Below are 26,813 nucleotides of genomic sequence, written 5' to 3'. Positions count from 1 at the left end.
ACACAGTACAAGGAACAATATCAAAAACAATTATTATGAATAAGCTGTAATTCACATAGAGAGATTACATATACACAGAACTACTATAGCTGTTGTTGCACAAATAGTTGATACTGCACAGGTCTTAGGTGTTTTCTGTGGGCCGTCCAGCCTGACGGCAGCAGGAAGGACCTTTGGAACCTCTTCACACACCGGGGGGAAGGTAGCTGTGCCATGATGGGGTGGGAGGTGTTGTTCATCACGGTATGGTAGCTTCGCCCCTCGTTCTCACACCACTTCAACACTAAAGTGCATGTGTGCAGGCACTCCAGTCCAATTGGTTTCTGCAATGATCAACATTTGTATACGAATAATGGATTTAAGTGACCCACAAGCCCAATTCAATTAATTACCGTAAATATTGTAATGTTCAGTCGTCATCTCTGACATGTAGACTTAACACATAACATCTAAATGTAAAATTTATTAACATTTACATTTAACATTCACATTCACATTTACAATTAACATTTACATTCAACATTTATATTTAACATTTATATAAACATTTAACATTTATATTATTTAACAACTTGGAAAAGTTATTGTATGAATTTACATGAATTTCTCTCTAAATGTTTGAAGAAGTGACATATGAATATTGTTGTGCTTTTTTCCATATGATAATGCTAAATGTATCAATACTGAGCAGGATTTTTGAACGTGCAAAATTTTACAAACGGTGCCCAAAAGTCTTGTTTTTAGTGGACCCATTAATGTTTTCCATGCACAAAGTAGCACCTAACCTACTCTACTGCTGCGGTGAGACCAAGTTTCATGTTGGTTTTTTTACATGTGGACTATATGAGCAATGTGGTCCTTCGATATTATTCAAATGTGGTCCTACAAAATACTAAAAGTATATAAATGGACTTTTTCAGCAAAAACCCAGCATGATCATTAATTTAGTTCACCATAATGTCTATTCTTAAAATATATATTTTTATTATTTAGTTGCATAAAATTATGCAGTGACAATTCTCAGTATTTTGTTATAGAACACAATAAGATTGCAAATTATATTATTTTACATTGCATACACACACTACAGCTGGAAAAGAAAGCAGTTAAAATTTGTTTGTTTGAATAAAAGGGGGTTTTGTCCCAAAATATGCTAACAATAATTAAGATGCACTTATTTTGCTTTATTCAGTGCATCAAAAATATATAAAAACTTTTCTCTTTCTTTCTTATCTGCAATGTCTGTAACATTTATTTCTATTTCTGTGAACCAAAGTTATTAATACATTTTAACATTTCAAATGTTCAAGAGTAATTCTTCTTCAATATATATATAATAAATATGCTCCTGCACTCCTAATCACTGTTATAATGTTGCAACAAACAAGCTGACATAATAAGAAGATATTTGTTACCTTTAGCTTCTATACTTAAGCTCCATTTTTACAAACAATAGCAACTGTAAAATGCATTTAGCACAAGATTTATTTTATTAGTAACTGAAACCACTGCCGACTGGCCTTTAAAACCACCAAATTGAGTGGAAACCTTGAGTTGAAGAGAGTGGGTGGTGTGAAGACAGTTTTGTGTGATAGTAGTTTCGACACAAAACCACTTTTTTTTGTGAAAACGGCTGCTTGTGGTTTGGATTTCCGTGCACGGGGGCTTGCAGGTTTTTGCCTGTTGTTCTGCAGCCCTTCACCTCGTGTATAAAAGGCTTTGTGGTCCCCAGACGCACACCATCAAAGATCCCACCTCACTGCCAGCAATGGAAACCTCTTCAGTCCTCCTCGTGTGCATTCTGGCGACATGTTCAGGTGAGCCGATGTAGTTCTCATTGTAACATCGTCTTTGTCACGTTGCCTGTTCTTCTAAATGTTTTTTATTGTCTCTTCACAGTCTGGACGGTGTACGGCAGAAGCCTCGAGGTCGACTTTGACGATCAGAAGCTGGTGGAGGTAGAGATCTCTGTGAATCAGGGCAAGGTAAAAGTCCTCAGAGCAATTTCACTGATGTTGCTGGTCATGGTGGAGCCAGATTCACTTTGACTTTACAGACTCTACACAATAGAGTCTATAGACTACGCAATGTACACGTTATTTTTTGGACTGATCCCTTTGCTCTGTTTTAAAAGTATGTGTCACTATAATCTGCAGCTTCCAGGCGTGTGCTGGGCGTGCAAGTGGGCTTTAAACAAGGTGAAGAAAATCATTGGACGTAATGCCACGGCGGAGGTAAAATATAGTGTTAAAGTCCGATAGCTCAGTGAGCAGCAAGATCTAGTTGGTGCGTTGGTATGTTACGATGATTATCGTCTTATCTCACAGAGCCTGACAACGAAGTTGAAGTCCGTTTGCAAAGAAATTGGCTTCTTAAAATCCCTATGCAAAATATTTGTGAAGAAGCACCTCGCAGAACTAGTTGAGGAGCTCACTACCACGGACGATGTGAGGACGATCTGTGTCAATACGGGAGCCTGCGCGTGAGTTACCGGCCTGCCGTTGTATTGACTAACAACGATTTCTAAAATAGTTTATCTTATAGAAAAGTAGAAAACAAAAAATAAACGTATAGATTAGGAAATTAGCGTAACAGGTTGACTAACTAAATCAATTAAATGTATCTTTCTCCACTGATTCTCCATGACATTTTACAAGTTGTATCTTTACCTGTTTTTCTGTGATCTCTTTAGGCCAAAGGAGTTGGTGGACATTCTCTTTTATCAAAGGGAGGACGAGCCAGCAAGTGACATGAATGAATATCCCTGATGGCGTATGCATGAACTATAATCATGATGCACTCAGTTTGCTTTATTCATACTCACTGCAACAAAAATATATAATCAAGAATCTTTTCCAGCTTTGTCTACCACTCTTTCTACTTCTAACATTTAATAAATATATGCATTTCAAAATGTCCAGAGTAATTTTTGTCATACGAGACATTTTGTCAATATATTATTGCTTCTGCACTCCTAACCATTGTTGAAATGTAACAAACACGTTATAGTATACATGACCAAAAAAATATCAAGTCTGATTACAAAGCTGAAAAGATATTAGTTACCTTTAGTTTCTACACTTGAACTCCATTTTTACAAACAATAGCAACTGTAAAATGCATTCAACACCAGAGTTTATTTTATCAGCAAATTAAAAAAGGTGATGACATGAAGTGAACAATTAAACAAACTTTCTTTCAAACCAACCTTTCATCCAGCATCATCCATCACCAGGTCAAAACTGAACTTATCAGGGTTCATATGAACCAGAAAATAGCTTGAAAAGGAGGAAAAAATAGGACACAGAACAACAAAAGTATCATGAATCATTTTAATTGTTTTTTTTAAATCTCAAATAGTACAATCCAGTATCTAGTGGGTACATCACAACACAAACACACTGCTGCAAATAGAAAAAACATAAGACTATCACAGATACACATAAATAAGTACAAAATAGAGGCACATAAACACGTGGATTCCATGTCACTGGCAGTTTGCTCTTTCTGAAGATTTAAGTGTGCAGCCTCAACGAAGCAGACTCATAAAGGTAGTACTGTGTTCATGTCTTCGGACAACTCATAATTGGGGGTTGAGCGCTTCACGATCTGCGGTTGTCTCTTGACACGACTCAGTGTTCCTTCTCTTCACAAAGAGGCGTCAGCGGAGAGCAGACACTTGCTGTTTCGGTCAACGAGGCGTCCACGAGGCCGACTCGCTTCCCAGCTCTGCTTGAACGCCTCCCGGTCCAGTTTGTTCAGTCCCTGAGAGCAAAGACGGAGATCTTGCACCAGCTCTGACAAGCCAGCCAGACCTGCACCGTCCCAGGGGCCAGACATCTCACAACCTGAGGGCGGAGCAGCAAGGAGCTTATATTAACTCACCTCTTGTGATAATCTTAATAATAAGCACAAACTCACCTAACCAGGTTCAGTTCAAATTATTCCTTTGGTCTCAAACATTTGTGGTTTCTGCTACGTGTATGAATTATTGGAAAAGGGTAAATAGATGATCATCCAGAGGAATATTTTGAGCATTTTCTGTTTCACAACTGAGAAATAACAGAAAACGATGTCTGGGCCAACAAAATCAGATTCCCATTAATGGTCTGTGGAGCAGCAGCAGGCTTTATACTCAAGGACAGTTTGGGAAACACAAGATATTAAACAGGAAAACCACAGGAATCCTGTAGGTATGAACAATACATTTAAATACAAATTCGTACCTTGAAGGTTGAGAAGGGTCAGAGGTCGACGGGCCTCTCTGAGTGAGATCAGGATGTTGTGAAGCGCGGCCGAAGTGACAGACGGATTACCCGACAGGTTCAGACTCACAAGACTCGGACACGACGGCAGCAACCTGGGAGGAGGGACCAAAAGCTTTATTAGTAGAGCAACTGAGGATTGCAGACAGAAGCAGAAGGAGAGCGAACGATTAAGCCCCCGAAATCCCAAAGTGACGATTTCTCCCAGTGAAAAAGAGGCCTGAGCCTCATGTTGAGCTACGAGGCATGATATACTCAAGACATGCTCACACATGTTTGGCAGCATACTTCAAAGACACGATTGCAGAGTAGTTATCGTTATGCATATTCTCACAAGGCAGGATCGGACACACTCTCACCTGGCCAAGGCGGCTACGCTGCTGTCCGTCAACCCGTTAGATGCCAGACTCAGGTGGGTCAGCGAACACTCATCCTGGAACCAAACCCCATGATTTCATTGTATTGTTACACATAAAGCTCTGAATCGCAACACTCATGAATTACATCCATATATTGAATTATTTGTCTTAATAGTACAGAAAAGGCGTTTTGTGTGCTTACCTGGGACAGGATTTTGGTGAGGTGCTCCAGCGCCGGGTAGTCTGCCGGACCCCTGCAGACAGCCGACAGGTCCAGGTGTGTGAGACAGTGGAGCGGCAGAGTCTTTAACACCAGCTCAAAGCCAGTGGAGCCCAGTGCATTGTGGGATAGACACACTGATTTCAGATGGCCGGTTCCTGTAAAATCAAAAGGATTTAATTACATACATTAACTTGTACATTAATAACACTATACCATCGTCCTTTGTCATTTCTAGCACATTAAATAACAGGAAACCGCTTTCACACTCACACTACAAAAGCCTTTCAAAAGTAATGGGCGTCAATGCACTCAACAAGTCACGGATTAAAAAAAATGTCACCAATCCGAGGTGTCTTCACAAAGCAGTTTAACAACTTGAGTCACCCGTCAGAGCGTTGGCCAGCAGCAGGCGATGCTGCTGCAGGAAGCGAGCGGTGAGGCCACAGGCCTGCAGAGACAGCTTGGCTAACAGAGGGCAGCAGGACAGCAGACAGGACAGACTCTCGGACACACCGTCCCCCAGCTGGTTCATGCTGAGGTCCAGCTCCTCCAGGCACTGTGGGAGGAAACAAACACAAACGGCAACATTTCTTTCTATTCTACAGATCTCACTCAACTGTAGAACGAAGAGTAAAAAGAAGTCCAACTGTAGTTTAGGCCGGGCTACAATATAAATCTAATCCAACTAACTACACTAAATAACCATTTTCATCAGTATACAAACATTGTCGGCCGTGGGACAAAAACAAAAAGGACAATAAAACTCCAAATCATCCGGCCTGGCTGTTTACCGGGAACGCAGGATGACTCTGTCCCTTTAAAGCGTCCATTGCCTTCTCCAGCCCTTCCCCTGTGATGGCATTGGCAGAAATGTCCAACAGGCGAAGCCGGGGCATGGTTACGGTAGTGGCGACCAGCTCGGGGAGGAGGTCGTCGTGGAGACGGTTGCCGGAAATACGCAGCTCGGTGAGGCTGGCCTGCAGTTTGAGGGCACGGAGGAGCGGGGTGAGGGAGGAGGCCGCCAAGCTGAGGCCGCAAACCGACACGGAGGAGCTCCCGTCCTGCACCTCACACAGCCGGGTCACACGCTTGTTCTCATCTGCGGGGGGAGACAACAAGGGTGAGTAACCAAAACGTCTGTGTCGGCGTCTGCGGGCCGTTGGTTCTTTGTCGCTCACCCACTGCCAGGCTGCTACACGCTTTCTTATAGCGCTCGGGGAGAGGAGGCAGATCCCAGGAGGAAACTTCCGCCAGAACCTACGGCAGCACAAATACAGCTTTAGAAAGAGTAAAAGTATCATGACTAACAGGTACCTTTTCTTTTAAAAGGGATTACCTCTTCATTGGTGTGTAGGACAGCCAGCAGCGGGTCGTGCGGGGAGAGCAGAGCGCCTTCCTTTTGCAGTGAGAGGCGAGGCAGGAGGCCACATTTCTGGTAATAGCGCTGAGCGGCCTGCTCGCACAGCCACGACACCGTGCAGGAGTCGGCCTCCCTGGAACACAGCGATATATATATTCATTAAAAGGCATGATCCTTTCAGCCAAAGTTAAATCTGTAAGCAGACATTATTAGTGTAATGTCAGACCCCTCAAAAGTTACATGCACACCAACCTTTGTGGAACTGGAATGAGGAAAACATCTTCCTGAACTCTGACCCTCATTCTGATTGGTGGAAGCAGTGATCGCTGCATGGAAGCAGCAACACATTGAGCTGGAGGCTGAAACAAATTGACAAATAAAACAACACACACACACACACACATTGGAAAAAACATTAACTTCTTTAAAAGGGGAAATCCGGGAATTCAATCAATCTGTGAATGGTCAAATTGTGCAGCGTGACTCATGTAAAAATGATGGAAAGTCAGGGGAGGTGCAGTGCGGCAACGGCACAAGCAAAGACACTACCTTCTTAATCCACTCATTCATCACTGCCAAAAGTTAATCCAGAAAAAGGACAGACTCCTCACGGATGATGTTACACTTCTAGCCTCTAGTGAGACTAAAACATTGTACTGAGAAAAGTTAACAAACTATATACAAACTACATGTTGTGTTCGTAGAGGAGAGCAGTGAGGTAAAGTTGGGCAAAGCCAGCAGAGAATAACGGCAAGGACACTGACGTCCAAGTTGAAATATTAACCCCACCCCGCCTGACCCCACGTGGGGGCAGTACCTGTTTAATTCCATATTCTGACTCCATCGTTAAACTCGGCAGAACAAAAGGCCACTATACAGAATCTTCTTCTCACCTGCAGGAGTATTTGTGGGGGGGGTGGAGTTTCCGGCCTTACGTCCTCGTCGTCTGTAACTGTTGGGCTGTGTGACCTGTTGACCTCTCGTCTGCCCAACCTGAGCATCCCCGGCATCTGAGTCATTTTCACCTGTTGAGGCCTCTGAGAGCTGTTCTTTTTCACAGAGAGACTCCTGCTGGACGATGAAGCAACTGCAGAACGAGAGAAAGGAGGAACGTAAGGGGAAGTAACAATAAGCAAAGACATGTGAAGGAGAATATAATGAGACAAAAAGTAATTCAGTACTTCTGCTGGCTGTGTCAGAGTTGAAGAGCCTGTTTTGGCCTCTTGCTGATGAGGATACGGCAGCGTCCTCCCGTCTCATCTCACTCTGATCCGCTCCAAGACGCCTCTTTTTCTTCGGCTGGATTTCCCCCAAATCGTCCTCCAGCCAGTCATCAGCCACATACTCCTCCTCGGGAACCAGGGCTGATTTGCTGCTGGATGAAACAGCTGCTGTGCCGGAGAACTGGGGCTGGGACAGACCCTGGAGAAGAGTCTTGGCGCTGCCTAAGCCTCGAATGGCACTGTGATACTCCTCTCGTGCAAACACAGACGGGCCGGGTGCCTCCCGGAGACTTTCTCGACCGGAGTCGGGGAGCGCGTTGGTTTCCCGGTGTGCTGGGGCTTCCTTTTGACTCGGGGCTGCTGGGAAGCTGTGTCGAAGGCGGACGGCATGGAGAGGACTCACCGGGCAGTCGCTGTCTTCTGAGGAGCTGCTGTGATGCTTCACAACACATGATCACATACGGTTATTGTGGATGTAATGGATTCAGTTTCAGTGGCAGGGTTTCTGCAGGTGTATGTAATATGATGGAAAACAAATAGAGATAGGAAATATAATTTTCCTACGACACCTAATTACTAATTATTAAGATGCTCTTATCCCAGATTAGCAGCATAAAAACGGATGGATGGATTATCCAATTTAAAATGCATTCATTAGAAAATTAGCTTCAAAGCTGCCGTGGCTGGCACAGTGGTGGCAGCTTGTTAATCAGATACAACTGTCGAGTACTGTGCAGTCGTTTTAAGAGGCATTCGGCAGACATTACCCCGTACAGGACAGCAGCCTCGGTTCCTCTGGCTTTGTGCCGCTTCGCAGAGCCGTTGCTCTTCCACCGCGTCGGGCTGCCACGCGCTACCTTCACCTCTGCGCTCCTGCTGGTCCGGGGCCGGTCTTGGCTGGAGGGACAACCCGTTTCAGAGGGCCGCAGTGGCTCCGACATCTCAGCATCAAACAGCTGGCTGTCCTGCAGCGCATCAAACGCCTTGGCTGGGGTCGGAGCGGCGGGTACTGTGTTAGACAGAGATAAGGCGGGGGGGGGGGGTGAACAACAGGAACTGAAAGGATATTTAAAAAGGCCAAACTGTTGCTGATGTGAAGCCTTCACCTCCCCCTGCAAGAGCCTTCCTTAGCAGGGTCTCTGTAGTGACGCACTCCTGCTTGGTGTCCTGGTCCAACTCCCTGCTGTATGTCCGCTGCCACTTACGCAGGGTGTCCATGGCCGTGTCCCCCTGAGAGAGAGAGAGAGAGAGAGCGGGACACATGTAAGAGCCATCGGGAAACAGATCCCGCAGAGGGATTGTGTTGACTGAAGGACGCACAAACAGGGATTCGCATGCATGTGCGACAGGATCGGCTTACAAAAAGAAACAAGATAGAGGATCACAACACACACACACACACACACCTTAGAGTTGCGTTGGGTGACAGAAGCCCCTCGCTCCACCAAGAGTCTTGCAACTGTCAAATTCCCACAGCACAGGGCGTCGTGCAGAGGCGTCACCCCCTCACATGAGGGTCCTCCGGGATCGTTAATGTTAGCGCCGTAATGCAGAAGCACCGACACAACGTCTGCATGAGAGGAGGAGAATGCAGGAGTTGCTCTTTGTTTCATTGAAGCAACATTTTAAAGATGGTTTTATTAAATCAATATGAAATGAGTTACCATAGTGACCATGGTTGCAAGCCTCATGAAGAGGTGTCCAGCCACAATAATCTCTGGGGTTCACTGGGTGACCCTGACATGGGAACAGGCGGAGTCTCATTAATTAACTATTTGTGTGTGTTTTTCATCTAGCTAATATTTAATGAGTTTTGTTATTGGACTAGACTGTTGTAGTTTGTAATTTACTTTTAACTGAAGATTTTACGGCAGAACAATTTTGTCTTCTCCATTAAAAAAAGAAAAAAAAAGTTTTTTCTTCTCACTTGTTCCACCAGATACTGGACCTGCTTCAGGTTTCCGTCTATACAAGCTCTGTGCAGAGTTGTCTCGCCCTTCTCGTTCCTCTTGTTCCACTGGAGTAGCAAACACATCCAAAAGGAGCAGAAGGTGAAACACTGAAAACATTTCATACAAAGATGAGAAGACCGCTTGGGATAAATGACAACGGATAGAATCCCTCACCCTTCCGGCCTTCCTCCTTCCTGACACCATCTTGTCATAACCTTCCAAATCATCGTCTAGAAACCACACAAGGTCAAATTAGACACATGTAAACAAACAGAAACATACATAGCGGCTAAATCTCTTGTCAAGAGATGTCAGGGCGGCAGAATTCCAGTTCTACCTGAGTCCGAGAGAACGACATCACTGTCGTCCAGAGGTTCACTGTTGTCCGTCTCCTCCTCTTCGTCGTCCTCACCATCACTTCCATCTGGACTCCAGCCCTCGGCTGCACACAGCTCCTGCAGCCTCGCCGCCGTGTCATCCATCTGGGAGGAGCCGTGTCGTCTCTGCGCGGCCAGCCAGAGCCTCAGCGCGCGTTTCTGTTGCAGAGAAGTGAGACTTTTTACGCGGCCACACATCTGCTGTGAGCACTTTTAGAAAGTAGAATTCTCTTAAACATAGCAAATGAAATGGCAGTTATTTCCCCGGGGCAGCCCTGTACCAACTTTCAGCCGCTCGTTGCAGCTCACCTGAAGTCCGCTTTGTCCGGACTTCTGAACGCAGTCTGAGGCCGCGCTGTAGCTGCTCTCGATTTCCTCAAAGGAGCAGCCACTCTCTTCCTGAGCTGCTGCGATGTTCAGCCAGGTACCGCACTCCTGATATGCACACCAACGAGGGATTCAATAACATGGGAGATGTATTCTCATAATATTAGATATTATGTGGACAGTTAGATCATCTGAAGCATTACTGCTAATCAATAACCAAGCAGTTCATCTTCTAAAAGCATTAAAGGCAATTTAGCGGAAGTATACCTGTGATTTACCCAGATAATATCACTAATCATAAAATGCCCATTTCAGGAAAAACAGATGGTAATGTTGGGTGAGGATGTAGTTAATGTTTACCTCAGTGGGGCTGCCCTGTCGCAAGGCCAGCTCCTCCCTGTAGTGCTCCACTGCCTTGCTGTGCTGCCTCAGGTCTGTGTAGGTCGCAGCCAGGGACACATGGATGACAGCCAGCTCCCTCGCAGGCTTCCCCAACGCCTCGGCGCCCTTCAGCTTGAACGCGTGGAAAACACAACTTAACATCAGTCATTATATCTTGTATTACACGCGATTGGAGAGAAGATATTGGACGCTGAAGTTACAGATTAGAATTATTTATTTGTTTACCTGAGCTTGATATGCATCCAGAGCTTTGCTGTAGCAGCCGACCTTGCAGTAAAGGTCCCCCAGCTGCTCCGCCAGCCCCACGGCGTGATGGGAGCCAAGACTTTTCCCCGGATCCTCCCCCAGCTGCTCCTCCAATTTGCAACCCAGATCCGCTGTAACAATCCACTCCATCAGAAATCCGTGGGAGAAGAAACAATAAATCACAGCAATCATAAAGACGCGCTTATGTACCGTTTTTGAAAGCCCGCTTCACTGTCTGACGGTCTTGTGGCTGCTGGGAACCCAGATGGACCGCTTTCTTCAGAGATCGTCTAGCTGCCACAAAATCACCCAAAGACAGGTGCACCTGTGGGGAAAAAGTCAAGGGGATGGATTAGTTATATCAAAAAAGAATGTAAGTTTAAACCTAAAACCAGTAACTGGTTTGTACCTTGCCGATGCAGTGAAAGCACTCGCTCTCGCTGAACTTGTCTTTGATCTTCCTTGCGCACTCTTTGGCCTGTTCAAGGCAGCGCACGGCTTTCGACCACTGACCGTGACGGAAGTAAATGTTGCCCAGGTTAAAGTTTGCACGGTAGAGATCCTCCAGCAGATTAATTTTTCTTCAGGGGGTCAGAGAAAGCAGAATTAACGATACGTTGCGGCAATCTTTAAACACTTATTGTGAATCCCTGTTGTACACAGTCAGTGAACAGTAACAGAAAAAGAAATCTGTTTCTTTTTTTCTCTACATTATTAAGATCTTCTTACTCTGCAATGAAGACACTTCGTCTGATGAACTCGCTGCAACGTTTTTGCTCCCCCAGGTGATCACAGACCAGTCCAAGATTGAGGAAGAGGCGTGCCTTCATCTCACTAATCTCTCGCTGCGGCACAGTCCCTGAAAGAAAAGGAAATTATTGGAACACATAATTAAATAGGCTCATTAAAAAAAACAGAATAGGAACAAGTACATAGAAAGAGTGCTGACCTTCAAGACGATCATCCACGATGCACAGGCTCTTTTTGAAGGCTTCCTCCGCTTGATTCAGACTGTTCCTCGATTGGTCCGATTCATAACGGAAGAGGTAGGTTCTCCCAATGGTGGCCAGCGCCCTTTGCTCCTCGGCGTGATCTCCGACTGAGCGAGCCAGGTCCAGGTGACATCGCTGGTGCTGAAGAAGAAGAAAACGCATACGGGAAAGCTTTATGAACGTCTTTCAATATAAGCCGGCATGCTGACCGCTACGTTTGTATCACTAAAGTGAAACCTTTTTAAGAATTGGATAAATGGCCAGGAAAAGGATTCTTTTTTTCTTCTTTCTTTTAAATAACAAAGACCAATCTACTCACTTTCAGAGCAGCCTCAATGTTTCCCATCTCCGCACAGCATTCTCCGATCTTGCGATGGGCCACGGCTCGTCCGATCACATCGTTGAGCACCTCGGAGAGAGACAGCTCCTGCTGGTGCTCCCTTATGGCAGCACCATAATCACCTGAGAACAACACAACACATAGAAGGGAGGGTCAGTGAGTAGATCATGGACAGGACCAATGCATGCGTGAGCTGAACTTTACTTTAATGGTTATTAGAAAGCGGTTGCAGGAAGAGAAGAACAAGAAGAAGACAGCGGTGTGTAGGACTAGAAAGCTTCACAATGATGCACAGACGATAGCTCAAAACTGCTGATGGATAACAACTTGAAACTCAACATCTCGGACTATGTTACAGGAAGGTATTGTGAATATATTGATTGGTTAGTTAGTAAATGCACACAGGCCACGTTTGCAAAGTTGCAGTTGGGTCCAGTAGTAGAACACATCACATGAATAATCAGCATTATTCTGCCATATCCCTGCTATCGTTTCTGTTACCACTTCTGGCCAGCAGTTCTCCCAGCAGATTGCAGATGTTTGCTTCCTCTCGTAAATTGTTGCTGCTCTGCGCTTTGCTCTTTGCTTTCTGCAGCTCTGCAGAGAAATACCACACGGAGCAAATCACACGTCAACAACACTGTGAACAGTTAAAAACAAACGTGCATAACAAACACCTTCCAACTCTGGTCGTAAAAACGTACGTTTAATCTCCCGTGAAGAGCTCATCTCGCTTCAGCTTCAACGGCTGGTAGCTCAGAACACATTAGCTCAACTGTCAAATTAATTAACCAACTTTATTTTATCTTATACTTTAATTCCCGTCGGTAATAAAGTCCTCGTTGTCATTTGCGTAATCCGATTGCTTTCAAAATCTCATCATGTGGCGATTCAGTTGAAAACTTTGGGTAAACATCTTGTTCTTTAAGCTATCAGTCCTCTGTAAACTTTACAATGCCCCGCCAGTATTGCGCGAGCCAATGACGGAACGAAACCAAAAGTGTGTGAGATTCCCCGATCGAGGTCTCTCAGGTGCGAAATTCGCCCGGCACATTTGAATTAAAAGGTAATGTGTTATACACTGCCCTGAAACCTTATCATCGCTATACTGTAGCACTTAAAATAACGTAAATAATATGTTACCGATTCTGTGGAAGGTTTACTGCAGACAACTGAGAGTGTCTGTAGGTCTGACAGACTGAACTCAGGGTTTACTCTGAAACAGCTGGTCACATGGCTGCCGTTCATTGGCTAACGCAAGAGCGTGACGTGACTCTACGTGGAAACAAAGAAAAGGGTTATTTCAGGAGAAGGCTGGTGTTGGTGTTTGGTAACTAACGTTAGCAAGGATGATATGGAGCCTGTTTTTATTGAGGTAATAGCAATTAGCATCCCTTCTTTTAGGAAAATACAAAGTATATATTTTCAGTATTTAAATACCTCATAATACTGCCATGATGGGAGCTTAGAGAATTTGCTGTCATAATTCTTAAAAATTGATATATTGGCAAGACCAATTAGCTTATTATTATCTTCTGACAAATACATTTGTGGGATATATTATAGAAACATAATGTTCCAAGCAGAACTAGCAAATAGTAAGCCAAATTGAAGAAAATACTAATCAAATGTCAATAAATGTAAAGATAGACACTTACCCGCCAAGATAGACGCTTACCTCTCTTCTATGAAATATCATGCACGACCTGCTAGATAGACAATAAAAACTGAAACAAATTTCACTTACACAATTGACTAAAGCAAATGCTTTAACTAAATACCATTCTGCATGTATATGTTATTATCATTCTCAGATTATTTTCAGCTCAAATATTGATATTGATATAGTTTTCTGATGATATCTAGTGGTACCAGCTTTCCTTTTTACAATCACTCGGTTAAGCTGTCGTAGAATGAAGCTGATTGTCGTCACAAGTACAAAATCTATTATAGAGTTGCCCTTTAAAAACCAGTACGACCCCGACTAATAATTCATTGGATTTAGTAAATGACAGTAAGCACACGATTGTAAGAATTAGTGATGTAGCAGGTTTATTGTGATGTTATTGGGAAGAATTCTGTTCTATGTCATATTTATGGAAATATTCTGGAGATGTTTTATTTAATATCTTGTCAAAAAATAATTTCAACACCACTGTAGAGGAAAAAAATAAAAGACCTGTACATCGTCAATAAAATTTGGTTCACTGTAAAAGAGGATCCACAGGTGTGAAACACAAACAATCTCTAATGTTACATGCTACGTTCATGGACTAAACCCAAATTCATGATCATATAATCCAACTGTTCGCTCTCCTAAAAAAAAGAAAAAGAAAGGAGGACACATGGCTGGTGACGTGCTGAGACGTTGTTTTGATTGGCTTATGCAGATGGACATCACGCCTTGACAGACAAAGCCTCTGGTGCATTGCTAAACTGAAAATATACCAATCCTTGTGCATTTGTTGAAGCAGCTTGATTGGTCTGGTTTAACCAACGGCTTGTGGTCCTGTATTTATTCGTCAATCGTTTGACGACGCAGACAAACAAAGCATTGTCGAAAACAATTAACCAAATATTCAACATCAGTGGCTTAACAGTACATATTATATTTCGTGTAATTATTCCAAAAATATTCTCAAATCTGAGTCCACTGAGGGAGAAAAAAAAAAGGCACCACAGTCAAACACCTCCACATTCAGAAAACCCTACATTCACATTCACATCATGAGGAGCATTCCACGTCAGGCACAGAGCCCCCACTCAGCCTCTGTGAGTCTGCGTCTCTAAAACCGTTGACCTTACGAACGAGTGCGCCGCATCATTGTGAGCGTTGGTGTTTCTGGGCGGTGCAAAGTGGAGAAGAGCACATCAGAGTGCAGGATATCTGAGCAGAGCGCAGCACAGAGAGGCAGGCACATCCGCCGCTGGAGAGGATCAAATCTGTACCATCTGACGCTCAAGGATTTATGGGTTTAGTCAAAATTGCTTTTCCCACTGTGGAGATTAAGCACCGTAGGATGTTTTCCACTCAGGCCGCAGAATAGCTGTGTGTAGCTGTTGCTGCTGTTTTTCCTCCCTCTTATCAGCTCCGGCGCTGGAGAAGGGAATGCCTCAGCACGGCAGAGTGCTCCGAACCCTCGAGGGGATTAAATTCTGACTGGCAGGAGAGGTCCGTCCTCTGGGGAATGTGAACCATGCAGGTGGATGCTGTCCTCGTTCTCTTCTGCGTTTGGCTCACAGGTGCAGTTGGGAGGATGGCCCAGTCCAGGGGTCACAAGCTGGAGACCGCAAAGCAGAGCAGGTAATGTCAAAAGGATCCCCCCCCCCCTCCCCCCGACGCCGGAATGTATGTTTTTGTCGTCTCAACTAGCATGTGTGAGAGTTTGAAATGGAGCATTTTTTGCAGGCGTTCTTGTGTTCAGCCTCGTGCCCCAATAGGGCTTCATTGTGTTCTGATGGAGGTTTACAGTGTTCCCACTGCCCCCTGCGCTGATCCCTCACCTCGAACTGTGAAAACACACTCATACAGAGAGAGGGAGATCTAAATCCCCACTTCTGTTTATGCACTACTAGTGGATGCTGTGTTCTTTCCCGCCACACAAATGCTGCAGGTCAGTTACTGACTGTTACTTTCCCGCTGGCAGCAGTTGTAGCCAATGTCATTTGCAGGTGATTATTTGGGCTAATTGCTGCCTTGTCAATGCGTCAAGTGGATTAGATGTTTTAGTCGGCGACTGAACTGAATCCGGGAATCGTTAAAGTACCCTCAATTCCACACATTATCGATTGAATTGGTTTGAATACCGGAAGGGATTTAAATGGAAAGGTTTGTGTTTGTTTGTTGATTAAATGTTGGATCACTGCAGGGAGCAGTAGGTGGAGAGGCACTCGACACATCTCTAGTGGAAAGATGTCAAATTTAACAAGTTAGTGTTTTTTGGTAACAGTAGAAATTCAAAAGCTTGATGCTTGTTATTTAAAATGTATCATTATGTTGATAATTCAGTTGAATTTGGGGCACATAATGAATAATGAGAAACTTGTACGAGATTTATATTGAATATTTATATTAAATAGGTTTTTTGGAAAAGTGAATGCACAACACCAGAAGAAATGTCAAAGATATTCATTTCCAAAGCATCGTAATATTCAGGACTGGTGTGTACAAAGTTGCCAATTGTTTTCACACTTCATATTCAGGTTTATAAAATGTAAGAACAAACACATGTCCTTCTCTGCACCAAAAGTGACGTCTTAACATTCCTTGTTTAGTCCCAAACCCAAAGTGGCAAATTGAATTGATGGAAGGAAATTCATTTCAATAACACCGTAAGATGGATTTATAACACCCGTCAACGGGTGAGCAGAGAAATAACTCATGATTATTGTCGATACAGACAAAGCTCTGGCTTTTTTGAAAATGGCCTTCACATTAAGCTATACCCCGTCTTTAAAATGCCTTATTCATGCAAAAAACACCCTAAAGATATTCAATATACTGTCACCAAAGACAAAGAATAGCAACACATTTTTACTTTTGATAACATGGAACCAGCAAATGTTTGGCATTCTGTTGTCAAGATAGTTGCTGACTAACTTGGTTGATCTACTAATTGAATCATCAAGAAATCTTTTTTAACTCTGGTTCAAAGACTTTTAGATAACTTTGAAGCACTTAGAGCAAAATGGGAATGTTTACATTTATCTGATGCATACAAAAATACAAACAAATGTTTGAAAGAAATCCCATAAATAACCGACATAGATTGGATTCTTTTCCACCATTTCTCTCTACAAATTAAAATGTTCTCCTGCTGAATTATCCGCAAATAGCTCAACTATATCCCAAGGTCCTCCGGTCAGATGTGATAAGATTTTCCCAAGCAGGCAACGCACGGTCTCATGGTGCAATCTCCGTTGGAAAATTTGCATCTACTTAATAAACTGAGCAAACCCGGTCAAATCATATAATCCTCCTGCCTTTAGATACAGCAGAACTTTTCCAGCTGTATCTGTTGTTATTTATAGAACAGAGGAGACGTCAAACGTCAAGTCTCCACAAACTTGCTGGTTCATGAGAACTGTGAGAGCTTGACAGGGCAAAGCTGATTTTATTGAACATGTGTGAAAGAATTCAAGCTGCCCTAAGGTGACTGAGACGATCATTAAGTATAAGAGGAGCACAATCATAATCATCTGTGGAAAATCTTCAAAAGATCGAAAGCGCAACTGGCTCAAAGCTTCATTGTAATCTCTGAGCACCAGTGTTGCCTCGTTATCAAATCAGTTTTGTTTCCCCACCTAGGCATAATTCCCCTCACGTTACATCTCTCTGCTGACACACAGTCTGAAAATACAAATCAAATGTAAATCTTTTAATCCAATTCCAGCAGGAGCAAAAACAAATCTCGTATACTTCTGCAGAAGCCAAACGGTTTCTCTTTACACTCACACTCCTCTTTGCTCCCGCTGTGAAATTGGGGAAGCGGCTCGATGCTGCTGGCGTGTGTAGTGGGAGTTTTTTGCTACATTACTTACAATTTTCTTTTCCAGCTCAAGAAAACATCTGAGGGGGGGAAACCCTGATGCGGTTTGAAGGATCCTCTTAAATGGGTGGCTCGAGAAATGACACATGCACATCATGAAAAAAAAATGCTTGCTTCTTTATTTATTTTTTCCTCACAGCGCCACATAAACGTCTAGGGCAGGGGTTCAGGTGACTGGGATACCACACAGCTCACTACTTTTTGCAAGATTTGTCAAAAGTGACTATAACCCTCGTTCAGCTGGTTAGCTCGACGCTTTTCATCCGTGGACGTTTCTTGGGATTCGTTGCTGGTCTCAGAATGGCATTTATTGAAATGCACTTACTGTAAGTCGCTTTGGAGAAATATATATGTATATTTACTTTACATATAGCAAAATTATACAGACAATGGTTCAGCTGAAGCAAGTGGGCCAAAATAAGCTAGCTAGCTGGTTAGCTAGGATAGCCTTGAACCAAAGATACCCTGTACGATTTGTTACTATATTACATATTTTTACCTTCCGAAAATAATGATCAAAGTCATTTTTTGACATAAATTATCTTGCTGCTAGATCATCCCCATCACTTCTGTAGTAGAATCGCCTAAATTGAACAGATCATGCGATTCTACTACTCTAGTATAACGGCCTAACGAGGTGGGGTTTTTCTTCCTGAAGAACCTAAAGAAATCACATAGGACATTATTTTAGAAAATGTGACCATATTAAATTCAATATCGCAATGTATACTGTGTGATGAACAAAAATCCTGGTAATTTAATTTATTATCCCTTGGGCAACAGCTAAATCCAGTCATGGAGACTAAAAAAAGCAAAACCATCCCACTAGCTGTAAATTGGACGTTAACAGTTCCGCAAAGGCTACAGATTTATTTATTTCTGTGAGAGCATTTTATTAATTGATTGTTCTGGGGATTTATTGAGCGTTCCATAGAGAATATATAACAAAAATAATGTCAGAGAGCATTAGCAACCCTACATTTAATTGAAAATAGCAATGTAAACGAGTCTTGCATTCAAGATCTCAGTCCAACAAGATTATAATACTTTACTTTAAGCACCAAAAAATGTGTTCATGGAATCTAAATGTCACATCAGTAGATCATAATTACTAAACACTATGGTTGCACCTGGTAAAGGAGGATATTTTTATGTAGTTTGATCCATGATGATATATTATTAACCATAAAGAATCTGAATCTGCAAAGTAACTATTAAACTTGTTTAATGTTAAAAGATTAAAAAGTATAAAATAGCATGAAATGCTAGTCGGATACGTCTGAAAATGCATAAATTCTTAACGTTACACCTTCTTCATGTTATTACCTATCCAGGCAGCCTCTATTCTCTAATTCGTTGAGCTCGACTTCAGTATATTTATGTTCTCCTCGCGTGTCCAGAATGACCACCACAGTAATCTGAACTTTCAACCCTGGTGCAGCCCCTGCAGTGATGCACTGTGTGCAACTATGAATGCAGGTCCTACATGCAGAGGGGAGGTCTGCTGCGTGGCGCAGGCAGGCAGAGGGGGATTGGAGAGACATTTCTGCCAAGAGGATTAGGAACCAGCAGCTGGATGGACACAGACGAGTAGCACCCATTGTCCATCACAGCTCTGCAGACAGAGAAACCCTCCTCTTGCCATTTCATTCAGCACTTTCCCACTTTTTCATCTGTATTTGGGAACACCAGTCATCTCTCTCGCTCCCTATCTCTCTATGCATGTCTTTTGGTTGTCATGGGGATTTGTCCCTGTCCATCACAGCACGCTCTACTTTAATAATCTATTTTAGGGTTTTAGGAAATATATATTTTTCCCTCCTTCTCCCTCTGTTGATGAACTGAAAAAGGGAAGCATACAGGGAAGTGAAAGTAACGCCAGAAAAGAACTGGCTTCCTCTGAAGGGGAAATCTTCTTTTGCTGTTTGGGGGATGTTTGGGGTAAAATGTTTAATTTCACCAGTTGAACACCCTTTTAGTAATTTAGAAGCATAAAAAATATACAGAAATTGCCAAATTTTCCATTATTTTCCCCAATCTAAAGCCATCATAATCATTATATTTTTTTGGAGCTCTACATACATCCTGTGACTAAAAAGTGACAAAAGAAGCACAGTTTGATTATACTATAAAACCGGAACAAGCTCAAGCACTGATGTTGGTGCCTTCTGACAGATGTCCTCTTTTATTTTTTACTGTTGTGATCAGGTCGCGAAGAGAGACGAGCATGGATGGAGGAAAAAAAACTGGAAGGTGAGTTTTATTCAAAATGATGGATTTCATCAGCATCAACGTTATTTGGATTCTTTAGCCAATTATTTTGGACTTTGCAAAAAACCCACACACAGTATCCCTCTAAGTTCCTTGTAACCAGATGGCTTTCTTTTTTTTCTTTTACAGCCCAATTTACAAGCGAAGTGCAGACATGACAAAATCTCTGATGACCAAATCTGAGCAACTCCTGAGAATTGACGACCATGATTTCACCATGAGGCCAGCTTTCGGAGGTCAGAAAATGAGGCTTTAAAGAAGAGGGTTTCATTTGTAGCTCAGGAAAAGATGTGTGCAGCGGTCGTTGGTCCGTCCTCTGAGCCGTAAGCTCTTGGAGATCTTAATCAATGCAAGCTGTGATGAGGTTTGTAACTGCAGTTCAGTTCTTTACGTCACTCAAGTGTTATTCCACGTCTTTTTCATCATCGGCACTGTGTATTAGAGGGATTTAATGTCAGAAAGGTACACAAGCTTTTTTTTTTAAAAACAAGATTGTAATGGAATATACATTAATAATCCTTTTAGCATGCTGTATCCATGTATTTGTCATTTAAAAATCATGAGAGCTGTGTTGAAGTACAAAAACATCTGCCATGACACGTGCTGTTCTTATCAGACCACGAGTACTTTTAATCACCATTAAATCTGCTGCTGAAAAGACACCAAATGACTCTCACGGGACTCCTTTAGCTGGGTTTGATTTAAAACATCAAGTGCGCCTCAGCTAGGAGTGGAAAAGAGGGCTTGATTCATCCATCGCTCCATCATCTTTGATCCATTATTGTGACCTAATTGTATGCGTGTTCTGTTGGTGGATGATGATGCAGAGTAGAAAGGCTGAATTAGGTCAAAAGTAGAAATCCGAGCCAAGCCGACACAGTCAAGCATTTGCTCTATTTTAGTGTGAGTCATTGTTCTTTTTGGAGAAAAAAAAAAACAAGAGGTTCAATGAGTCCCCAATGGTCACCTTGACTGTTTCCCCCACTCCCACATCCAAAATCGTGCAGAGCGTAACAAGTTTCAACGCAGAGAAACTACAATTTACATTTCTAAAATGTGTCCAATTTCTTTCAGGTCCTCCAATTCCAGTTGGAGTGGATGTTCAGGTTGAAAGTCTGGACACCATCTCCGAGGTGGATATGGTAAGTATGAAATAGCTTGTTAGTGTCATTTCTAGAGAGATGTGGGTTTTTTTAAACGATAAATCACAAAGGACGGAATAAGCAGTGGTTTATATTATCTGTTTTGCTTGTGACAGCCAACTGTCTTGGTATTCAAATCATCCTGTACCACAAAAACAAAAAGATTAGAGAAATATTTTTTCTTCCTTCCACCATCATTAATCATCTCAAAACCCCAGGGACTCAACTTGAGCCCGCCTACGAGCCTAAAGTCCTGTAGATAAAGTAGATGAACTAGCTCCCTGTCCAATCCATCCATTTTACTTTATACATAATACAACTTGAAATGGTGTATGGTACGTTTCTTTTCTTCCCACAGGACTTTACCATGACCCTGTACCTGCGTCACTACTGGAAGGACGAGCGGCTGTCGTTCCCCAGCACCAACAACCAGAGCATGACGTTTGACAGTCGCCTGGTGAAGAAGATCTGGGTTCCTGACATGTTCTTCGTCCACTCCAAGCGCTCTTTTATCCACGACACCACCACCGATAATGTCATGCTGAGGGTTTTCCCTGATGGCAACGTCCTCTACAGCCTCAGGTAAGGACATGCATTGCTCCACAAAGTTTGTATGCTAGGAAACAACATTTATTTAAGATAAAGATAATGGTCATTCATCACTAAAAAAAGAAAACAGTGGTTATGGGTAATTATTTATTTTATTTTCATGCACTGCGACAAAAAAGAGAAAAACATAACGATAAAAAAGCGCTTTACAACAAAATTACCGGATACAAAAATAGCAGCAAATTGCAGTAAGTGTATGTGTTGAATTACTTTGCATGATTATCACAGCAGGTGATGCATTTCGTGGAATAATGTGTGTTATTTGCAATCAGTGTAGCGGACAAATGCGACACTGTCACGGTTTCAGTCGAGAACGACAAATGCAGTGTGACTTTTGTCATTTCACTGCAGGGACTCTCTAATGCTTATTTAATCAATAGATGGACATGATGGCCATGTGGTGGGGGATATTAGGAGGGAAGGAAGGGTGGGGGCGGGGGGTGAAACATCAATGCTGGAACAGAATAGCATGAGAAAAAAAGAAATCCAACACATACAATAAAAAAACAGATCGCCTATTTATTTTGTTTTCGGGGGGACTAGAGCCCATATGAAGGAAATTGTGAGTTAACCATCGCTGTTACTTGAGGGAGTTTAATGACTTGTTTTCCTTTGGGTCACGGCTGCAGAGTCACTGTCACCGCCATGTGCAACATGGACCTGAGTCGTTTCCCTCTGGACACTCAAACCTACTCGCTGGAGATCGAGAGCTGTGAGTAGAAACGGAAAAAAAAGTATCTGTGTTTTGTACAGTATGGATTCCAACCTCTTTGATCGGTCGCACATTGTGTTTCACGCTGAATCTTTACGGATTTGTAGTCATTGCAGAGTGGCTCAATGCTGCTTCTTTCCCCTGCAGATGCATACACAGACGACGACCTGATGTTGTACTGGAAGAAAGGCAACGAATCCCTGAACACGGACGACAGAATATCTCTGTCCCAGTTCCTCATTCAGAAATTTCACACCACCACCAAACTGGCTTTCTACAGCAGCACAGGTACTGTAGTCCAGACGAGCACTTGTGGAGTAACGTCAACTGATTAGTGGTTAAAATGTGTGCATCATACCGGAGAAATCCAAATAACAATTGAATTCGAACTTCAATGTATATATATATAGATTTTTAAAATTATTTTCCAAATAAAGTGCCATGTCCTCCTTAAATGTCCTCCTTAAATGTCCTTCGAACGTCACACCAAGCAGAATGTTCTAACATTTTATCCATTCAACCGGAGCGTGTGCCACAGTGACCGCCCTGCAGCATCCTTTCACCCACGTGTGACTTTGTCGCTTCCTACAGCGGCAGCAAACACACTAATCAACGTAACGGCGATGTCTTCCCTCTCCCAGGCTGGTACAATCGATTGTACATCCACTTCACCCTGCGGCGCCACATCTTCTTCTTCCTGCTGCAGACCTACTTCCCCGCTACTCTGATGGTCATGCTGTCCTGGGTGTCCTTCTGGATCGACCGCAGGGCCGTCCCGGCCAGGGTGCCACTTGGTAGGACGCTTTTGAAATCTAGCTTTGTGAATAGATGATCTAGAATGTGATGTGAAAACTTAAATCGAGTAACATTGGTTCCCAACACAATTAGGGAAGCAACATTTAGGAAAATGTTCCTACATTTTTTTCTTCCCGAGAGTTAGATGAGAAGATCAACACGTCTCCCAGCTCTGTCCGGTAAAGGTACAGTAGCTGGCCAGAGGGCGGTTAACTCAGTTGAGCATGAGGACTGGAAACAGGTGGAAAGTCTGGGTCCGTCAAAAGCTCATTTATTATCCTGTCGTTTGGTTGCCAGGCAACTGGCTACGATTCCTGGGCGTTACTGGTCACAATTATTGTATTAATACACTTCAGTGAATCAAATGAGGTAAACTACTAGACTAGAAGGGCCGCAGGCTGGATCTCGATATCTAACGTGCAGACGTGTGAGTTAATAACTGTTTCCATGTAGCTCTGACCGAGAATGCACATTATTGGATATTATTATTATTAAAAGTATATCTTCAAAATGAAAGATTCGACTTTGAGCAACTTGAAATAGAATTGTAGAAGCAGGGAGCAGATTAAAGAGGGATACTTGATTCCTGGTTGTATATTTTGAATATTTCTTGTTGGACTTGGAAGGTAAGTCTGTAGTGTTATTACACAAGAAGAGAGTAAAAAGAAAAAAGAGAAAAATCTTTGAAATATGTTTTGTCTTTCTTGATATCTTAAGCATCTCTTGGCCCTTCAATATTTTCTTTTGAATCTATAATTTCCACAGGCAAATCATTCAATAAGGCAATGTAAAATATGAAATATAATGTATTTTTTTGTTAGAGCTGAGATTACAAAAAGTTCTTACAGTGATTAATACATTAGTGGATCAGACTTACAAACTAAACAAATAAACAGCAGCACAGAATGAAAGAAAAAATACAAACAGTCTTTTCTAATATATTTAGCATTGCGTTTAGTCTAAACTGTTTGTGTTTTCCCCTCCAGGCATCACCACAGTGCTGACCATGTCCACCATCATCACCGGAGTCAACGCCTCCATGCCGCGCGTCTCCTACATCAAGGCAGTGGACATTTACCTCTGGGTCAGTTTTGTCTTCGTCTTCCTGTCGGTGATAGAGTACGCGGCAGTCAACTACCTCTCCACCGTACAGGAGAGGAAAGAGCGGAAGCTGAGGGAGCGAGTAAGTGTTATTGAATGTGACTTTTATTTGTGGTTTGTTCATCGCCTGCAGCTAAAAACACAGTTGACCTCATTTATGTTGATTTCAACAAAATTTGAATAATTGTGCTTTGTTCTTACTGAATATGTGATGAGGACGAGGATCAACTCGTCCCCTTACCTATTTAGTTTTCCAAGTCAACTTAAGCAAGCAAACGCTTGAATGTTTTCATAAATTATTAATAACCGCAGTTTGAATGTGAAACAAGCCATTTTGTCTTGTTTAATGACTGTTACCAGCATGCATTGGTGTGCACATTTTCTGTGTTTCTCTTTTTTTTCATCAGGATGTTTTATAATTAAATGTGACCGCCCTGGCCAGACACGCAAGAGTCTAAAAATGACCTTTTATACTAATGTAAATGTCGCTATACGGGATGATTTGAATTCCTCTAAGAGATAACAAATAAAACTCTAGTTCGCCCCTTTAATAACTGCAGAAAAGATTTTCCAATTTTGAAACAAGGAATGAGACAGCTGAAGTAAAATGAAACAGACTGATAAGCTCTTTAAAACAACAAAGGACGAGGCTGACCTGATTTTTGCATTAAAAGATTTTCCACATTCATATTTTAAACTAAACTGGTAGCGATGTGAATTGATACTTAATGCGCATTTCCAACATGCAGATAAATATTTTTCCAAACTAGCTCCCTTTTAAATTGCTCTCGAGGCCATGGCAAATGATTCCTGGGACTACAGCTTGTGTACTATATTGCTATTCTTCATCTGCCAAATTCTGCAGCATATGGAGCCAAATTGCCCACGGAACATTTCTAGCACAAACATCCTTCCATGAATGTTTCATGCAGAAGTTGTTTAAAGGCCGCGAGTGTGCAGAGAAATGCTAAACATTGAACATCTAATGGTTTTTTTAATCTAGTTCAATTTAGTTCAATTTTATGGTTTTACAGAAAACAAAGTTTAAAATAAACAAATTGCTCGTGTTAAAATGACTGATTCCTTGGTACCTCTCCAGCTGCCGTGTACATGCGGGATTGGCAACCCGGACGAGATGATGATCGACCCCCAGATCACTGGCTACGGGTCCATGGATGTCAACACAACTGGGAATTATGGGATGCCGGAGAACGGCGGTTGCCGGGATCGAATGTTGGCCCAGGTTTCCCTGAACGACCCGCAGATCACACGCCAGGTCAGGCCATCCAGAGGCTACGTGAACATCTGGATAGACACCCACGCCATAGACAAGTACTCGAGGGTTCTGTTTCCTGGTGCGTACATCCTCTTCAACGTCATCTATTGGTCCATCTACTCGTAACGGGGATGAGGCAGCACACTCAAGGAGCTTGGCTCTTCTGCAAGAGAGCAGGGACTAAACTTTGCATTTGATGCTTTTAAGACCGCCCTTGAGGCACTTGAGACGTTCGACCGGTTGGTGACCATTGCCTTCTCGACCCAGCCACTTAAAACTGAAGAGTTTATAAATGAGCTACTGACAAACAGGACAATCAATGTCATCGCTGGTTTTGTCACTGGATCAAATCCTTCTGTTGATGGAAAGACGTTTGGACAGACTGCAGAGAGAAAGTCTGTAACCTGTGAAACTGTCCGAGCCCTTCAGTTCCTGATGCAGTGACTCCACATTTCAAAACCAGAAATGTGAATTAAAAACTGACATTGCAAGGGCATTGACAGATTTTTCTTCTTCTTCGCATAGGAACCATACTTGACAATCAATTTCAAACTAAAAGTCCTACAAGAAATAGTTTGGTTTATTTGCTTTCGGGAGTAAAGTTAGAGATGAGCAATATCAATCCTCTTATCTGACTCTTGGATGAGAAAACGGATGAACACCATTACATGAAATGTGGGGAAATTTCTCTTAAAAAACCTGATGCTCTGATAATACCTAAAGACGGATTTTTCTTTTGCAGCACGTAAGTACAATGTGTTATATTTTCCTGTGATATTTGTATCAATGAAAATGTGTTGCTGTCAAGCTGCTTACTGTGTTGCATTCGTGATTTGATAAAGTTCAGGAAAAGGCAAAATAATAGTGTCTTTGGAAAAAACCCAAATGTAAAAGTTTATGTTAAGTCAGTCACAAACACCAATTATGGTATTGACATTTTTTTTAAATGTCTTCTTTTCTGGTTTAACTGAAGCTCATCTTCTCTGTTTGGTGTTGTGGGGCTTGAAGGTTCACTGTGACCTTAGTTGCTAGTTTTGTCTTTTTCAGCTGAAAACAGCTGTATACTTTATTAGGCTAAATATATAGTAAAATATATTTTGCTGGACAACTTAAAGAGCAAACACATTAAATGAAACTAAAGTGTTTAATAAATGTTTTGTTTTCTGAATATGAGAAAATCCTTTGAGCCGAGCTTAGTTGCTAAACAACAGCATCACAAAACTGTACATTTTAAATCTACATGTAATACATTCGGTGTGTACAAATAAACATGGATTGAGATGCATGGCGGG

At 42.4% G+C, this 26,813-nt stretch overlaps 3 protein-coding genes across 3 annotated transcripts; 2 read left to right on the top strand and 1 right to left on the bottom strand.

Moving 5' to 3' along the window:
* The first annotated feature begins 1,718 nt into the window (after positions 1-1,718).
* Positions 1,719-2,928, top strand: LOC119227693 (antimicrobial peptide NK-lysin-like). Its single transcript, XM_037486704.2, has 5 exons — positions 1,719-1,817; positions 1,900-1,985; positions 2,157-2,234; positions 2,328-2,482; positions 2,693-2,928. The coding sequence occupies exons 1-5, from the start codon at positions 1,769-1,771 to the stop codon at positions 2,766-2,768; spliced, it is 444 nt and encodes a 147-aa protein (XP_037342601.2). The 5' UTR covers positions 1,719-1,768; the 3' UTR covers positions 2,769-2,928.
* Positions 2,929-3,324: 396 nt separating this feature from the next.
* Positions 3,325-13,006, bottom strand: tonsl (tonsoku-like, DNA repair protein). The gene is made up of 28 exons (XM_037487590.2): positions 12,771-13,006; positions 12,568-12,663; positions 12,046-12,188; positions 11,684-11,867; positions 11,464-11,593; positions 11,144-11,315; positions 10,945-11,059; positions 10,714-10,865; positions 10,447-10,599; positions 10,069-10,194; positions 9,720-9,918; positions 9,557-9,612; positions 9,358-9,447; positions 9,095-9,167; positions 8,837-9,000; positions 8,537-8,660; positions 8,198-8,439; positions 7,389-7,869; positions 7,101-7,294; positions 6,460-6,566; positions 6,184-6,340; positions 6,026-6,104; positions 5,639-5,946; positions 5,232-5,403; positions 4,827-5,002; positions 4,625-4,698; positions 4,227-4,360; positions 3,325-3,848 (listed from the first exon to the last, which is right to left on the bottom strand). The coding sequence occupies exons 1-28, from the start codon at positions 12,793-12,795 to the stop codon at positions 3,649-3,651; spliced, it is 4,326 nt and encodes a 1,441-aa protein (XP_037343487.2). The 5' UTR covers positions 12,796-13,006; the 3' UTR covers positions 3,325-3,648.
* A 1,585-nt stretch (positions 13,007-14,591) lies between these two features.
* Positions 14,592-26,804, top strand: LOC119227776 (gamma-aminobutyric acid receptor subunit rho-1). Its single transcript, XM_037486857.2, has 10 exons — positions 14,592-15,370; positions 19,824-19,868; positions 20,016-20,122; positions 20,961-21,028; positions 21,387-21,610; positions 22,267-22,349; positions 22,497-22,637; positions 22,991-23,143; positions 24,131-24,327; positions 25,345-26,804. Exons 1-10 carry the CDS (start codon positions 15,264-15,266, stop codon positions 25,645-25,647), a joined length of 1,428 nt encoding a protein of 475 aa, XP_037342754.2. The 5' UTR covers positions 14,592-15,263; the 3' UTR covers positions 25,648-26,804.
* Positions 26,805-26,813: the final 9 nt, after the last annotated feature.

Source organism: Pungitius pungitius, chromosome 14, assembly GCF_949316345.1.
Source record: "Pungitius pungitius chromosome 14, fPunPun2.1, whole genome shotgun sequence".
NCBI classification, from domain to species: Eukaryota; Metazoa; Chordata; class Actinopteri; order Perciformes; family Gasterosteidae; genus Pungitius; species Pungitius pungitius.
Note: the sequence above shows the minus strand (reverse complement) of the source record. Positions and strands in the feature narration are given on the sequence as shown.

Excerpts from the sequence above, each read along its gene's own strand:
- LOC119227693 (XM_037486704.2), top strand. The coding sequence starts at position 1,769 with ATGGAAACCTCTTCAGTCCTCCTCGTGTGCATTCTGGCGACATGTTCA. Across the intron at positions 2,235-2,327 it reads GACGTAATGCCACGGCGGAG|AGCCTGACAACGAAGTTGAA; the intron begins GTAAAATATAGT and ends CTTATCTCACAG. Across the intron at positions 2,483-2,692 it reads GTCAATACGGGAGCCTGCGC|GCCAAAGGAGTTGGTGGACA; the intron begins GTGAGTTACCGG and ends TGATCTCTTTAG.
- tonsl (XM_037487590.2), bottom strand. The coding sequence starts at position 12,795 with ATGAGCTCTTCACGGGAGATTAAAC. Across the intron at positions 11,060-11,143 it reads GCTTTCACTGCATCGGCAAG|GTGCACCTGTCTTTGGGTGA; the intron begins GTACAAACCAGT and ends TTTTCCCCACAG. Across the intron at positions 7,295-7,388 it reads CTCTGACACAGCCAGCAGAA|TTGCTTCATCGTCCAGCAGG; the intron begins GTACTGAATTAC and ends CTCGTTCTGCAG.
- LOC119227776 (XM_037486857.2), top strand. The coding sequence starts at position 15,264 with ATGCAGGTGGATGCTGTCCTCGTTCTCTTCTGCGTTTGGCTCACAGGT. Across the intron at positions 21,029-21,386 it reads CCATCTCCGAGGTGGATATG|GACTTTACCATGACCCTGTA; the intron begins GTAAGTATGAAA and ends TTCTTCCCACAG. Across the intron at positions 22,350-22,496 it reads CTCGCTGGAGATCGAGAGCT|ATGCATACACAGACGACGAC; the intron begins GTGAGTAGAAAC and ends TTTCCCCTGCAG.